General features: G+C 38.4%; 1 protein-coding gene across 2 annotated transcripts in view; it reads right to left on the minus strand.

The window, feature by feature from the left end:
- Positions 1-16,334, minus strand: part of LOC150084574 (RNA-binding protein Pasilla-like) — a 328,124-nt gene that overhangs the window by 115,423 nt on the left and 196,367 nt on the right. For both annotated transcript variants that reach the window (XM_090375335.1, XM_090375334.1), the window contains exon 3: positions 11,475-11,629. In XM_090375335.1, coding sequence (XP_090231461.1) covers positions 11,475-11,629 — 155 coding nt within the window. The remainder of the gene's footprint in view (positions 1-11,474; positions 11,630-16,334) is intronic.

Genomic DNA, 16,334 nt, shown 5'->3' on the forward strand with positions numbered 1-16,334 from the left:
TATTGTCATTAACTGCAATGCCAAACTTTGTATCATGTAAAAACTTAAACGTCATGCTTGATATACCTCCATCAATATCATTAATAAATACAGAAAACAACGAAGGGCTGAGCACCAAACCATGGGGATTTCACTAATAACATTAGTTCAAGAAGCAGTGTCCATTATAACCACTCCACCATCAGTTTATCGATACCAGTAACTTGCCTATAATACTAATTTGAGGGCATAAAAAACTGTCCCAATTTGTACAGCAGTTTTTTATGTGCAATGGTATCAAAAGCTTTCTTGAAATCCAAGTATATGATATCAAAATTATTTTTTGCATTCAGTTCATTTGTTGTAGCATCATGATATCTAATCAGATTTGTCAGACAAGATCAATCCCTTAATAAATCCATACTGTGACTGCAGTGTAACTGCATTCCTATCTAGATGGTCTTGCAATTGCTTCTTTAATTAGTGACTCCATTATTTTTCCTAAAACAGAAGTTAAGCTAACAGGTCTGTAATTAGTTATGTCACCACTGATCTCCCCTTTGTGACTGGGAATACATTCACACATCTCCAGTTCACAGGAACCACCCCTGAATCCAAAGATACTCTTATAATTATGGCTAAGGGTTTGCTTATCTCCTTAGCTGCCTTCCTTAATATAACTGGACAGATCCCATCCACCCAGGTACCTTTTTTATGTTTGGCTTCAACAATATCGCTTCCACTTTCCTCTTAAGTTATCACAAAATCATTTAATTCCCTTTTAGAGTTTGATATACCTCTGGCATCTCCATCCCTGAAAAATTCTTCAAGTGTGAATATGGATGCAAATTATCTATTCACTGTGTCAGTAACCTGAGCAGGATCATAAATAGTTATATCATTCTTATCTAGTAGACCAATGTGATTCATCCCTTTCCTTCTTATGTTAATATACACTGAGTGATCACTGAATTATGACCACCCCTATGAAAACTGAATGCGACTTGACCATGTGAGGTATGAGAGTGCAGAGTTGGTTGACCTACAAAGCATAGATAAGGAGTCAATGGTTCAGTAGGTAGTAAAATCCCAAGCATGATGGGTAAAAAGAAGGATTTATCAGACTTTGATAAAGGACAGATTGTGGGTGCTCGACGAGCTGGTGCCTCGATTTCCCAAACAGCTGAAATTGTGGGGTGTTCGAGACCCACCATAGTTAAAGTGTACCAGGACTGGTGTCAAAATGGTCAAACAATGACCCGACAGCAAAGCTGCTGTTGTTGTTATGGGCATTTGATGCTGTAAAAGCTACTTTGGCTATAATGCGCCTATTTATTTATTATAAAAAGAAATGGGAAAGTTTCATAAATTCAGAATTGATTATAAAGTCCAGTTTGCTTTAAGAAGTTGAAAAATTCGGAAATATTTGCATTGTCTCCAATGAGATTCTCTAAAGTTATTGGTCTATCAAGATTAACCAGTTTGTTTGTTTATTTGGTTTTTAGGAGCATTAGCAACTAAGGCCATATTGCTCCGGGGATATGCGGTGGTCATTCCCTGACCTTTCCGCATCTTCCGTATTTGGTGGGCACAGGCTCAAACCCCGGTCTAATCAAAAAGCGTGTACTACACACTGCTGCTCCTGCCCACTTGGCTATGGATTAACCAGTGATAGCAGGGTTGAAGTTCCGTCTTGTTTATAGTAAGGGCAGTCAATGAGAATGTGTTTAATACTCAGATTTATATTACAAAGTGGACACTGTGGCGGGGTGTCCCCTGTGAATAAATAAAGGTGGGTCAGATAAGTATGTCCTATTCTTGCCCTTAAATGGACTATTTCTTCTCGTCTTGATGTGCGGACACTGGCGAGCCAAATTTTCGGATCATGTTTAAATCGAAAGAGTTTATTATTAGTTTGAGAGTGCCATATTGCTGTCCATTCTGACAGACATGCAGCCTGAATGGTTAATGCATAGTCTGATGGAGGAACAAGGATATTAGTTAAGTCTAAGGTAGTTGGATTTTTTGCAGCTTTTTCAGCCAGTTCATTGCCCAAAATGCCAGAATGAGCTGGAATCCAGCAGAAGGTGACCAGTTGATGGCATTCTTCAATTTGTAGTAATATGCTTCTTATTTCATCTAGAACAGGGTGTTCTTTATCTGAGGAGTTACATAAAGCCATGATTGAGTTGAGGGAATCAGTGTAAATAACAGATTTTAAAGCACAGTCAGAAGAGAGAGATTTTGTAAAGCTGGTTTAATTGCATACAATTAAACTAGCTGAGAAGATACTAAATTCAGATGGCAGGGATGTTGAAATAATGGTATTTGGAAACACTGCAGCCGCTCCAATGTTTCAATTACATTTAGAGCCGTCTGTATAAATTGAAGAAAAATCAACGTATCTTTGATTGTGAGATTCATGAAGTTGTTTGATGTTTGTAAAATGTTCTTTCTCCATTGACAGAGGTAACTGTCACAGGTCGGTATAGGAGGTGGAACCCATGGTGGTCGGAGTACAAGTTGTTACCTGTTGTATGGAATAGATGGAAACATGCCAAATTTGCATCAGTTCAAGAAGGTGAAGACCAGCTGGCTTTGCTATGCTAGGTTTATTTCTGAAAAGGTTTTCTAATGGTGGATTGAACAGGTATGAATGAATCGGATGCGTGGCACAACTTGACAATATATCTTGTCAGCATATTTCTTGAAATATCTTGACAGCATATTTCAATAACAGTGTTTTCCTATGTAAAGTTAGTGGGGGCTTGTGGGCATCAATGTAGAGACTATGTGCTGGTGATGTTCTGAAAGCACCAAGTGCAAGTCTCAAAGCACTGTGTTGAATTGGATCAAGCCAGCGGATTGGCTTGATCCAATAATGGCTGAATCATAGATGGGAGCTCCATAATCAAGATGGGATCTGATTAATGCCCGGTATAATCGAAGCAGAGATGTACGATCTGCACCCCATGTTTGAGAGGATAAAGCTCTGAGTATATTTAACTTTTTTAGACAGGAAATACATAAATTTTTAATATGGTCTATAAAATTTAACGTTGTCAAGGGTTAATCCTAGAAATCTGACGTTATTAGTGACTGGGATGGAGACATTATAAATTTGAAGTTCAGAATCTGGATGAAGTTTGCGTTGCCTACAAAAATGGACAGCAACTGTTTTCTGCTGCAAGAGTCGATAGCCATTGAGGCTGGTCCACTGTTGTATTTTATTAAGTGATATCTGAAACTGCCATTCAATAGCCCTCATGTTTTGGGAATGGCAGGATATGGAAAGGTCATCTGCATAAAGGTAGGTCTCAACTGCATTTGGAAGCTGTTTGGTGATGAAATCCATTCTAAGAGCAAACAGAGTGGCACTCGGTACTGATCCCTGTGGAACTCCTTCTTCCTGTATGAACATTGTGGAGAAGGCATGTTGGTACTAAACTTGAAACGATCTAGTACGTAGGAAGTTCTGAACAAATATAGGAAGGTTGCCCCACAGACCAAGAGAGTGAAGATCACTAAGTATGCCATGCCGCCAGGTGGTGTCAAAAACCTTCTCGATATCTATTGAAACCATTACAAGATGTTCATCTTTAACAAAGGCATTTCGATTGGCGAATTCAGCCTTGACCATAAGAGCTAAGCATGACCTATTTTTACGAAAGCCGTATTGGCTATGGCTCGTTAGATGTTCTAACTCAATGATCCATACGAGTCTTCTGTGGACAATTTTTTCAAGGATTTTGCTCAGGCAGCTTGAGAGAGATATCGGTGTATAGCTATGGGGGTTAGTTGGGTCTTTTCCAGGCTTTAGGATTTTTTTTTTTTTTTTTTGATTTGGTAGTTGTTGGCGCATCGGCTTCTGTGACCATATTGCACCTCCCAAGGTTTTTTGCAGTACTTTGATCCAAGCCCGAGGCGGGAACAGGCTTTAGGAATGCCAAAACAGTAGAGTATGCCAAGAAGCTGGAAAAACATTTTCTAAAAATATATGATTATAAAAAACCAGGAGCAGGCGCAAAGCTTTGTCATCAAGATGTTGTAGCATGACATAATAAATCCCATCTGGCCTAGCAGCACCATTGTGGGCTGTTCTAATGGCATGCAAAAGTTCAGAGTATTGCAGAGGTTTGTTATATGGGAGAAGGTGGGCAGTTTGAAAGTTAATGGCATGCTTTTTTCTAGTGTTTTTAATTTGTTGGAATGATGTAGAGTAGGCTGATGCTGCTGAGATTTCAGCAAAAGTATTACCCAAAGCATTAGCAATATCTAAGGAACTGGATAGATCTTGCCCTTTCCAGGAGAGGATTGGAGAAGGTATAGTAGGAAACTTACCAGATAACTGTCTAATTTTTTCCATATAGTTTTCGGATCAGTGTTTCTGTTAAAGGTCAATGCAAAACAGTTCCAGGATTCTTTCTTGGCTTGCCTTTGTATAAAACGTGTTTTTGCCCGTAGATTCTTATAATTAATGAGGTTGGTTGTGGTTGGACATTTCCAAAATAAATTCCAGGCTTTAATTTTTGCTTTCTTTGCTTTTGTGCATTCCTCATTCCATCAGTAATTATAATGCTTGCAACCATGGGGACTTGATAATGTAGGATCCACAATTGGGGCAGACAGGAACTCCTCTGCATACAGTTTGTGAGTGGCCATATTTTCGGCATTTGTAACATCTTAAAGAGTTTGGAATGTAAGGGCGGATGTGGCAAAGTAAATAACCTGCTTTTACAGAGGAGGATAAGTTGGGTGTATTGAAGGTGAGAATAATATTTCTTGTAGGTGTAAGTTGATTATCTTTTTTAATCATTATTCGTCTTGCTTCAATTACGTGTTGTCTTTCAGGTCTTGGATTATTTCTTCCTTGATAACATATAATAGGTCCCAGCTGGATATCACATCCTTAGATGAATTTAGGGTTGCATAAGGAGATATTTTAACTGGAATGCTAGCAAAGCTTGTAAGTTGTAACAGCTTCTCAAAATGTCTGTGGTTCGTGGTTTCTACTAGTAAGTCTTCTGATTGCAGTCTCTTCACCATCTTGGGAGATCCTGCAATACCCTCCAGATGTTTTTGTATGAAAAAGGGAGACAATTTATTCATGGGCTGACTAGTAAGAGAGTGGATGATTAAGAACGATGGGCAAGGTTGCTCCATCCGATCAGTCTTTTGGATTATCATTCTAAATATCCTGATGGTCTGTGTTTGCCATGTTTGCTCCTTTTAGCCCTTCACAAGAGGACTTATCTGCCAAGGTTTCTGGGCCCGCCATGGGGAGGCCAAGTGGTTAAAGTGTGCTTTGGTTAGTGACCTTGAAATACGAATAAAAAAGAAAGGTGGTTTTCCTTCCTGTGTTCTAACTTGTGGCTTTTCAAGTGTAGAACGGTTGTAAAAAATAAGGCTTTAGAGAAACGTAAGAACTTAAAAATAACTTTAATTGCCTTTGAAGAGCACTTTACGAATCGCACAAATATCACTTGGCCTCAAATACGCTTGGCACCCGGGGCCGGCAAAGCTGCAAAGGTCAGTGAAAGGTTGATGTTAGAGGTGAGTGCCGGGTCCAATGACTCGTACAGGCACATCACTGTAGAAGAGTTGACTACCCAATACAATATGGGCCAACCCAGAACAATATCTGGCATGACCATACGTCGCATGCATGGGCTATACCAGCAGGTGACCCCTATGGCATCCTCTCCTAACCAAGGTTCATCGGCGTAAAAGACTCGCCTGGTGCAAAGAGCATGCAAGTTGGACATTAGAAGACTGGAAGAAGGTGTGCTGGTTGGATGAGTTACATGATATACTCCACACCGTGGATGGTTGTATGCAGATTTGGCATCAACAACACGAGGCTCTTGATCCATCATGTATGATATCAAACGTGTAGGCTGGTGGAGGCAGTTGTATGGTGTGGGGCATGTTTCACTGGCAGGAACTTGGACCCCTGGTGCATGTGGAACAATGTATCACTGGTCTTGACTGGCTTCCAAATTCCACCGATATCAATCCCATACTTGTGGGACACTATGGAAAGGCATATCAGGCTTCTGGATATCCCACTGCATTGCTGACTGCATTACACACAGCTTGGTTGGCCATACCTCTGGAATGCTTCTGACATCTTGTTGAATCAATGCCACGTCGAATAGCTGCTGTACTGAGGGCAAAAAAGGAGGACCTACGAAATATTAGGTAGGTGGTCATAATTCAGTGATCACTCAGTGTAAGCAAAGAAGTCTTTGCTACTTTTCTATGCATTCTACACCAGAGACTTCACAATCTGCTTTTTTTTTTTTTTCGGTTTGGTAGTTGTTGGCGCATCGGCTTCTGTAGCCATAGTGCACCTCCCAAGGTTTTTGCAGTACTTTGATCCAAGCCCGAGGCGGGAATCGAACCCGCGACCTTTGGGTTGCCAGGCAGGCACTTTACCCACCTGGCTAGCCCGGTCGGCTTCACAATCTGCTTCATCTTGCCTACCCTTCTTTGTGACTTGATTGTAGTCTAGTGTACACTTATTGTATTTTTCTGTATTATCTGATTATTTACATGCATCCACTGCATTTTTCTTCTCTGTTATAAGTCTCAATTAATTTTTCTAACGTCCATTTAAGTCTAAGCCTTGAACAGGATTTCTTAGTTGATATGATAAGCTAGTAGCTTTTATTCTTACTTTCACGAATGCTTCTCATTTAGAATTTGCTACTGGTAACATGATCAGTTGATCTCACTGCTTAGAATTTAACTGTTGTCCGAGACAACTGTAGTCACCCTTATGAAGCAAAAGTCCTTTCTTTACCCTTCACTGTAGTTAATGTCTTAAAGTAAATTCCACATAAATACACTGTGATCATTGCTACCCAGTAGGTCTTTTACCTGCAGTTTCTTTATGCATGAAGAATCGCTGCTGATAATCAAATCGAGCATACTGCTTCCTGTTGGTGCCTCTCTAACGTGATTTTGTAGAAAACAGTCATCCATTAAATCCGCAAGTCTTGCTAGCGTTTGAGCGACCAACCCACAACAAGTTTCGGTCAATATCAGAAAAGTTCAAATCCCTCATTATAAGACATTCCCATTTACTGGCCCATTCTATTGTTTTGTATAGTTGTGTGTTATACTGATCACAGTCATTAGGCCTATAACCCACTCCTGTCATTTTTGTTTTCTCACTGCTTATTTCACAACAAACTGACTCAATATTATACTGGCTGGCCATGTTGACTGGATGGGCTGCCTTAGTAATATGCTTCTTAACTAAGAGTTAACCTTCCCGTTCTTGTCCTGTCTGTCCTTTCTGCACACATTGTACTACCCACATTCAAATTCTGCATCCCTTTGTCTGTGTGGCACCGTGACTCCAATATCTCTACAATGTCTGCATTTGATGAATAGTTATCGTAATGCAGCCCACATATATACTTGTTCCATGATGACCTATAGCCACACTTGAAATCCTTGACACCTTGTTTTCCAGGTTACTGCACTAAGTCCTCAAATCTTCTAGTCTTAATATAATTAGTGCCAGTGTGCACAAGAATATTACCTTTTGTGCCCTTAAAAGACGATATCTGCAGAATATCATCTCATCTACATTTGCTACTAAAAGATATACTCTGGTCCTATTCCACCAATCCTTTTTGCACAGTATATTTCCTGTTTCCCCCTGACACTAACAACAATTTTCTCCTGTGGTACGAGGGCATTCTGCTTTGGAGATTGTTGTGTTGTCTGATATACAAATGTAACCTCTGGAATTGAGTTGGGCAGCTCAAAGTTTGATGGGCTCCCAATTTTAATTCCTTCATGGGTATCCACCTATTATTCAAATTCTCATAAATGTCCATCAGAATGCTGAGTTTGCACCTGATTTCCTCACACCCTTTCATGGAACACATACAGATACATCCCTTCGCTGTGTCATATCCCATTCCACATAAGTCCATAATCATTGCTCAAGCAGCATATTTTGCATGAAATCAAGGTCTTACAATTTAACTGATATATTGGAAAGAGCCTTTGTATGTTCACTTTCAACATTTGTTTAATATGCAGCATATAAGGAGTCAGATCAATAGATGTAATTATTAGGGTTCAGATTTTTATGACCTTAAAAATGTCAAAACATGATGAAGATATGTCATTAAATTTAACCAAATATGACCTTAAATATGACTAAATAATTTACCTTTACGTACTGTATAAATTATAATATTTACTTTTTTATTCTTTTAAAGTTGTACAACGACTTGTTATACAAATTTCTAACAAGTAATCTAATAAAAATATCACAATTTGCAAGTTTTTTTTTTTTGAAATATAAACATTAAAATAATTTTTTTTAAACACACAAAAACCAAAATGTATTGGCTAAGCCCGGCTTAGCCGCTAAGGTACTAGGCTACTAACACTTAAGTTGCTTAGTACTTTCCATCACATTGCGACACCTATATCCACTCCAAATGTTTTGGAGTTAATCTCCTTCTATTATCTGCTAATATTCGCTTGTAAGCAGAGAAGGACCTCTCAACATCACAAGATGTGATCGGGGCAAAATTAAATGCCTTAATGACATTGGGAGCTAGAGAAAGTCCTTCAACAGCCGTATCCTCTAAAACTTGGGAAATTTTGCATATGCGAAAAACATACAAAAGGAAACTAGTGATGTATAGAAATGATGAAGGAAACAAAATGGTACAGAGGGACTTTATTAAAAAATGGCAATATAGCACTGGCTGCCATGATGCAGATGTATCACTGTGAAAGGTGAATCTAGCAACAGTCACATGATTAGTTTTATCCAGAACCTTTGATGCAAGGAGATACGATTTAGATGATTCATCTGAATCAAGCTTTCCAATAATAAAATTAGTTATATCCTTCACAATCCATGCTTTCATGAACTGAACCCCACACACAGTTGCTTCCAATATCTTCGCAAATATTGTTTAGACACTGCAAGTAAGTAAGTAAATAAATAAACTAATTAAAATATTGCCTACACAGCATTCAGTCTTTGGTCATATAATTAATAATTTAATAAAATCAATGAGAGCATACCGATTTATAGTAGTCCTCAAGGTAATTTTTCCATAACGTTGATTGGTCAGGAATTTTTTGGGAGCAGTATTTTTCCAAGAAGCTTTTGAAGACCGGATTGTTCACTTTGTTCCAAGGAATGTTTGCGGCAACCATTGCTTGGCATAAATCGACAAAGAATGGATCTGGTGTTTTTTGGTTTTCTGCAGTAAGCAGCTACTGTGTAGTACACACCCCTTGAAATTCTCCTTCTCCTTACGTTCGCTTCATGCAAAGCAATAACATTATTCTGTTGTAATTGGGATACTTTCGTGTACGGAACCTTAAAAATGTATTTATATATTTATTTAAGATTATTTATAAAAATTATTATTATTTTCCGATTTATATGAAAAAACTAAATATGCATGAGCATTAAATTTGGAATGTCCATATATCGAAGCATCCAAAAATAAAAATTATGATAGATCTATTACCAAGTAATTAATTAATTAATTTACTTAAATAAACTAAATGCAACAAGGCATAATATTTAAGAGTTTAAGATTCTATATAATTTTGGTGTAGATACACCATAGATAACTCTTAAAGAACAACTACGATAGTAGCGTGAAAGGCATAATTTCGTCTGTATCTCATATTGTGCTCTTCCTTCAAAATGAGTTGCCCATGTATTGCACTACCTCGAATAAGTAACGCCTCACTAATAGAGAAGACTGTTGTTACTTGTCTTAACACTACCCACCAATTAAAAGCCAACTGGGTGATGGTACTCACTGAGCATAAGTAGATTTAGCGTGCCCGCACATGCTGGAATGTGAAATGATTAAATGTAAATTCCCACGAATTTACATTTAATTCGTGGGAATTAAATATATTTCTAAAAAACCCCACGGTTTTTTAGAAATATATTTTAAATCAATTTTATAAATAATTTGTCGATTATCGTAAGACGAAATATGAAAGTTTTATGTCAATAAGTATAAAATATGCTATTAAATATGATATTTCATATATTTTTTGAAATTATGACCTAATGTGTAAAATATGATGAAATATGAAATTATAAACACGCTTCTTTACGATCCTCAGACCATGTAACATGGACACACTAAGTTTTATGCCTTTATGTAAATGAAAAATGAATATGATAATACATAAAAATCCGAACCCTAGTAATTATCATGATTTCTTATATGAATTTATTTATTTTTATAGTTATTATTTTTAAAAATTAGTTAGCCGGATCATATTTCAGTTAATTTTGGGTAGGTAGGGTTCATATTCGTAAGGTACACCATACAGGGTGTTTCAAAAGTGATGGTCAATAATTTCAAGTTGAACTGTACAGATTACAATATGCAAAAAAAGCCTAGTAAACATGGGTCCTTAAGTGAATCGTTGTCGAGATACTGCACATTTCTAGTTGGGATCCACCACTGACTTGTTTGTTTACGTTAGGTTATGCTCATTCTCTCCCTTTCTCAGTGCCCTGAGATGTAGCAGGCTTACTGGTACTTGTCAAAGGATAGTCAACGTGGAAAGAGGTTAGAGCAACGAAGAGTATGTGGACATGCACTTCATGTATGGTAAAGCCAACGGCAGTGCACTCAAGGCTGCACATTTGTACCAAGAAGCATTTCCCCTCCAAAGGCACAAGCGCACATTCATCAGGGTACATCAATACCTTAGAGAACATGGGCGCTTCACACACGGAGTACGAGCAGGTAGGTCCAGAAGCATAACACCTGATGTTGAGGAAAGGGTGTTAGAAAGAATAAGAACAAAATCCAGGAATTTCGAAAAGGAGGGTTGCTCTGCAAGAGCATGTACTGAGTCATAGCAGTGTGTGGCAAATTTTACATTGCCATTTACTGTACCTCTATATATCCAGCGTGTACAAGGTCTCAGCAATACAGACTATCCTCCCATAGTCGGTGGTGGATCTTAACAGAAAATGTGCATTATCTTGAAAACGGTTCATTTGCAGCCTGATGTGCACTGGGACTTTTTTGCTTATTGTAGTTTGTACTTTTCACCTTTAAATTATTGACCATCATTTTTGAAACACTTTGTATATATATAAAACACACCAATGTGCATCCTTTTTGCCAGATCCTGTATTACCATATTAGTTATATACTAAACATTCATCTTATGATACCAAAATAATAAAAATGAAAAAAAATTCTATAACAGCTTCATGTGTTGCTTCTAATTTGTATACATGCCATATGATAGCAATGCATGTTTTTGGGGAAGTTGACATTCAGGTTAACATATGTTTGTTAAAAAGTTAGAATCCTTGTATGCTAGAAGAAACTTAAAAAAAAAATTTTATTATGATTACTTGTTATAGAAAACAGTAATACTAGAGCATGCTTAAAATGTGCATAAACAAAGTGCTACCGTAAACTTACATTTTCATTAGTACAGCCAAATATCCTCACCTGCTTTTCTCTCTCTGCCGGCTGTTTATGGTCGAAGTCTATAGCCATCTTAGCATTGGGATCTGGTTTTTCTTTTATTTTTTCCATAATAAAATCATGGATATGTATAATTCCTTCTACACTTCCAGTAATAAGACATACTCTTTCAGATGTGCCTACAGTATGAATGATTAAAAACATTTCTGATTAATATCCAGTTTCAAATTCATTAATTATATAAATTTTTGAAAGGAATATCTAATCCTGATGTAATGTTTGAGAGCGATACAACGTACAACTGGAATGAACTCCTAAAGAATTACATTATACAGGGTGCAGAATATTTTAGGGCTAAAGCCTCAGGTTATGTAGGGAGTTAACAAGCGTAAAAGTTAGTGTAATTGCATCATTTCTGTATGTAGCCAACTACTTAAGTAGTTATAAATTGGTTTCATTAAGTGTATCTCATACTGTGAATACCTTCACAACGAGTTACCATGATATTGCACTACCTCGAATAAGTAACGCTTCACCACAGGAGAACACTACTGTTACTTATTCTCAGTGGATACCATCACCCATATGGCACCGTTTCAGAGCTTACTGGCTACTCATCAGTGGGTGGGCAGGTACCCTGGTGTTGCAATGATGACAACCTAGTTGCAAAGTATAACTCCACAATATGAGAGATGCCTAACATCATCAGGCATTCACAATATGAGATATACTTAATGAAACTAATTTATAACTACTTAAGTAGTTGGCTAAGTACAGAAACGATGCAATTGCACTAACTTTTATGCTAATTATACAGAGTGTTAATTTTAAAAGTAAACCCAAAAACGATCAAAGGAAAATATAATTTATTAGAAGTATAATTAACAAATAATAGTTTATAAACAATACTGGAAGTGTCCTACATTGTTAGCAATACATAAATCACTCTTCTGATCATGTTGCAAGTGATGCAACAAAGATTTTATGTCAATACACTCACTATACTGTATATGGGTAGAAGTAACCCAGAGAAACAAACACACTGTGTGGTACTACACTTAGGGGGGGGTAGAAAATGAAAAAGACCTGGGAGTAATTGTGCAGTCAGATATGAAATTTTCTGAGCAGTGCAGACAGGCTGCCAGAGCATGTTATGGGGTATTGTCAATGATATACAGTAATTTTGGTAGTAGGGAAAAGGAGGTGATTATCTCTTTGTATAAGGCAATGGTCAGGCCACACCTCGAGTATTGTGTACAGGTCTGGAGGCCTCATTTTAGCAAGGATATAGTGTTGCTTGAGTGAGTACAGAGAAGGGCAACAAGATTGGTGAGGGGAATGAAAGGATGGTCTTACCAAGAAAGGCTTAAGTTCTGCAAATTGCAGCATCTGGTGACTAGGGACCTACGAGGTGATCTGATTGAGGTGTATAAGGCCTTGAATAATGCTAATTGAGCAGGCTCAATTAGCATTAGTATTAGTAGAGGCATTTGATGCAAGAAAGCAAGCTTATGCAGCATCAGCCACAAAAAAAATAAATAAATAAATAAATAAAATAAAATAAAATAAAATAAATAAATAAATAAATAAAAAATACCCACTTCCACTACACCCCTCTGTTTGTTCGAAATACCTGTCCAGCTGAGCCTTAAACTTATTTAGGCTATCAACTTCCACGACAAGGGATGGAAGTCGGTTCCACCAACCAACCACCAGCTGGCTAAAGGCAAATTTCCTCACGTCCATCCTACAACGGACTTTCCACAATTTGAATTTATGCTCTCTCAGGTGATTATTCTGAGCAAGAGGAAGAATCCCATCAGCACTGAGCATGCTCAAACCATTCAAGGCTTTATACACCTCTATCAGATCACCTCGCTGGTGCCTAGTCTCCAGACACTGTAATTTGCAAAACTTAAGCCTTTCTTTGTAAGAGCACAACTTTGTTCCATTCACTAATCTTGTTGCCCTTCTCTGTACTCGTTCCAGCATTTCTACATCCTTCTTGAAATGAGGCCTCCAGATCTGTATACAGTACTCTAGGTGTGTGGCCTGACCATTGCCTTATACAAGGGAATAATCACTTCCTTATCCCTGCTAGAAAAATTCCTATATATCATCGACAATACACCATGAGCTACTCTTGCAGCCCGTCTGCACTGTCAGAAAAATTCATATCTGCCTGCACAACCACCCCCAGGTCCCTTTCATTCTCTACCACTGCCAGTGTAGTACCACAGAGTTGATACGTTGCTCTGGGGTTCCTGTTTCCCATATGTAGTACTTTACGTTTGTCAATGTTAAACTTCATTTGCCACCTCTCAGCCCATCTGCTCAACCTTTCCAGATCCTGTTGCAGTAGCATAGTGTCAGTAGTGTCCTTGACAACCCTGCCAACCTTTGTATCGTCTGCAAACTTGGACATTAAGCTTGATGTACCATCATCAATATCATTTATAAATATAGAAAACAATAATGGACCCAATACTGAACCCTGAGGGACTCCACTAATAACATTAGTCCACGATGAGCAGTGTCCATTGATTACCGCTCTCTGTCTTCTCCCTCTCAACCACCCCTTTATCCACAGCAGCTATTTGCCTCCAATGCCACACTGCTCCAATTTGTGCAGCAGTCTTCCATGTGCAACAGAATCAAAAGCCTTTCTAAGATCCAAGTATATAATATCAAAGTTATTCCCTGCATCCAGTTCTTTTGTGACTGCATCATAGTATCCAATCAAATTGGTCAGGCAAGACTTCCCCCTAACAAAACCATGCCATGTCCGAGCTATAATTGAAGTCTTGTCTAGATGATCCTGCAGTGCTTCTTTAACCAGTGCCTCCATTAATTTTCCAGGAACAGAAGTTAAACTAACAGGTCTATAATTACTTGTGTCGCCCTTTGATCCTCCTTTGTGAATTGGGGTCACATTTGCACATCTCCAGTCCATGGGTACTTCCCCTGAGTCCAAGGAAGCTCTCGTAATTATGGCTAAGGGTTTGTTTACTTCCTTTGCTGCCTCCTTTAATATAACTGGATAGATCCCATCCACCCCAGGTGCCTTTCTTGTATTTATCTTCAACAATTTCTCCTCCACTTTACTCTCAGTTATTACAAGATTCTCTAGCTTACTGCCAGAGTTGAATACACCTCTGGCATTCCCCTCGCTGAATAACTCCTCATGTGTGAATGTCGATGCAAAATATTCATTTAGTTTGTTAGCTACCTGAGCAGGATCATCAACAGTTGACACATCGATATCTAGTGGACCAATCTGATTCATCCCCTTCCTTCAAGAGTTTACATAAGTAAAGAACTCTCTGCTGTTTTCCTTTGCATCCCTTGCCAAAGATTTCTCGTAATCTGCCTTCGCCTGCCTAACCTCCTTTGTTACTTGGTTACAGATCAACTTGTATCTATCATAGGCTTCTGTGTCACGTGTTAATTTGTATGTATCCCATGCATTTTTCTTCTCTGCCATATGTCTCATTAGTTCATCTGACATCCACTTAGGCCTATACCTTGAACAATATTTCTTAGTTGGTATGTAAAGCCTAGTAGCTTCCAAGATAAGTTCTTTGAATACTTCCCATTTTGAATTTGCTGTTGGTAACATCATCAGTTGGTCCCACTGTATAGAATTTAAATACTGTCTCAGTCCATTGTAGTTGCCTTTACAAAAGCAATAACCGTTCCCTTTACCCCTAATGGCAGTTACCTCTTTAACTAAATCCCACTTCAACACACTGTGATCACTGCCACCTAGTGGTTCATTTATCTGCAGATTCCTAATGCATGAAGAATCGCTACTGATAATCAAATCAAGAGTATTACTCTCTCTAGTTGCCTCCCGAACATGCTGATGTAAAAAACAATCATCCAATAGATCCGCAAAAGCCTTGCTAGTGTGTGAGTGACCAGCCCCCAAATTCCAGTCAATATCTGGGAAATTAAAATCCCCCATTATAAGACTCTCTGATTTACTGGCTCACTCTATAATACCCCATACAGTTTCTTATTATACTCATCAGAGTCATTAGGCCTATAGCACACGCCTACTCTCAAATTTTGATCTCCCAATGCTTATGTCACACCAAACTGACTCGACACTGCACTGTCCAGCAATGTCGACTGGCTTCACTTCCTTGGATTTTATGCATTTCTTTACTAATAGCATAACCTCTCCTCCCTTCCTATCCTGTCTATCCTTTCTGTAGACATTGCACTCCCCAAATTCCAGTTCTGCATTCCTTATATCTGTGGGAACACCACCTCTCTGAAATCCCAACAATATCTGCCTTTGATTTTTTGAGCAATACCTCAAATTCATCAAATTTATTTACTGAACTCCTAGCATTGGTTTACACACAAGTATACATGCACCTGTTCTTTTTCTTAGCTACCCTTACACAACCCATGTGTTTACTTGTACCCCAATGATTCCCAGCAGTCTCTGAAATATCCTGCATCTTATTTTCCAGGCTGCGGCTCATTCCAATAGAAGCGGTGCAAGAATCACTTTCACCTCTGCCAGTGGCTACTGTTAATCTATTAGTCCTTGTATCCCCCCAATCCAGCAGTTTTCCGATCCACCTAACACTGCCTCGATAGTATCAGCAAATATTCTTGCACCCTTTCTATTTAAGTGTATCCCATCCCTGTAGAAGCAGTCTCTCCTGTTAACAAGTACAGACCAAGCTGAAAAAAATTCTACCCCTTGAGCCTTGCACAATCTATCCAGGGCCGAATTGATCGACAGGGCGCTCATCATATACTCCCTCCTATTGTGTCTGGTCAGAATTGCAGACACTTTCAAATTCAACCCTAATTCACGGCTTTTTTTGAACAGTGACCTGTACTTGCTAAGTAATTTCGCCGGTC

Source organism: Mastigoproctus giganteus, chromosome 6 (assembly GCF_048544385.1).
Source record: "Mastigoproctus giganteus isolate SK-2022 chromosome 6, ASM4854438v1, whole genome shotgun sequence".
Taxonomy (NCBI): Eukaryota; Metazoa; Arthropoda; class Arachnida; order Uropygi; family Thelyphonidae; genus Mastigoproctus; species Mastigoproctus giganteus.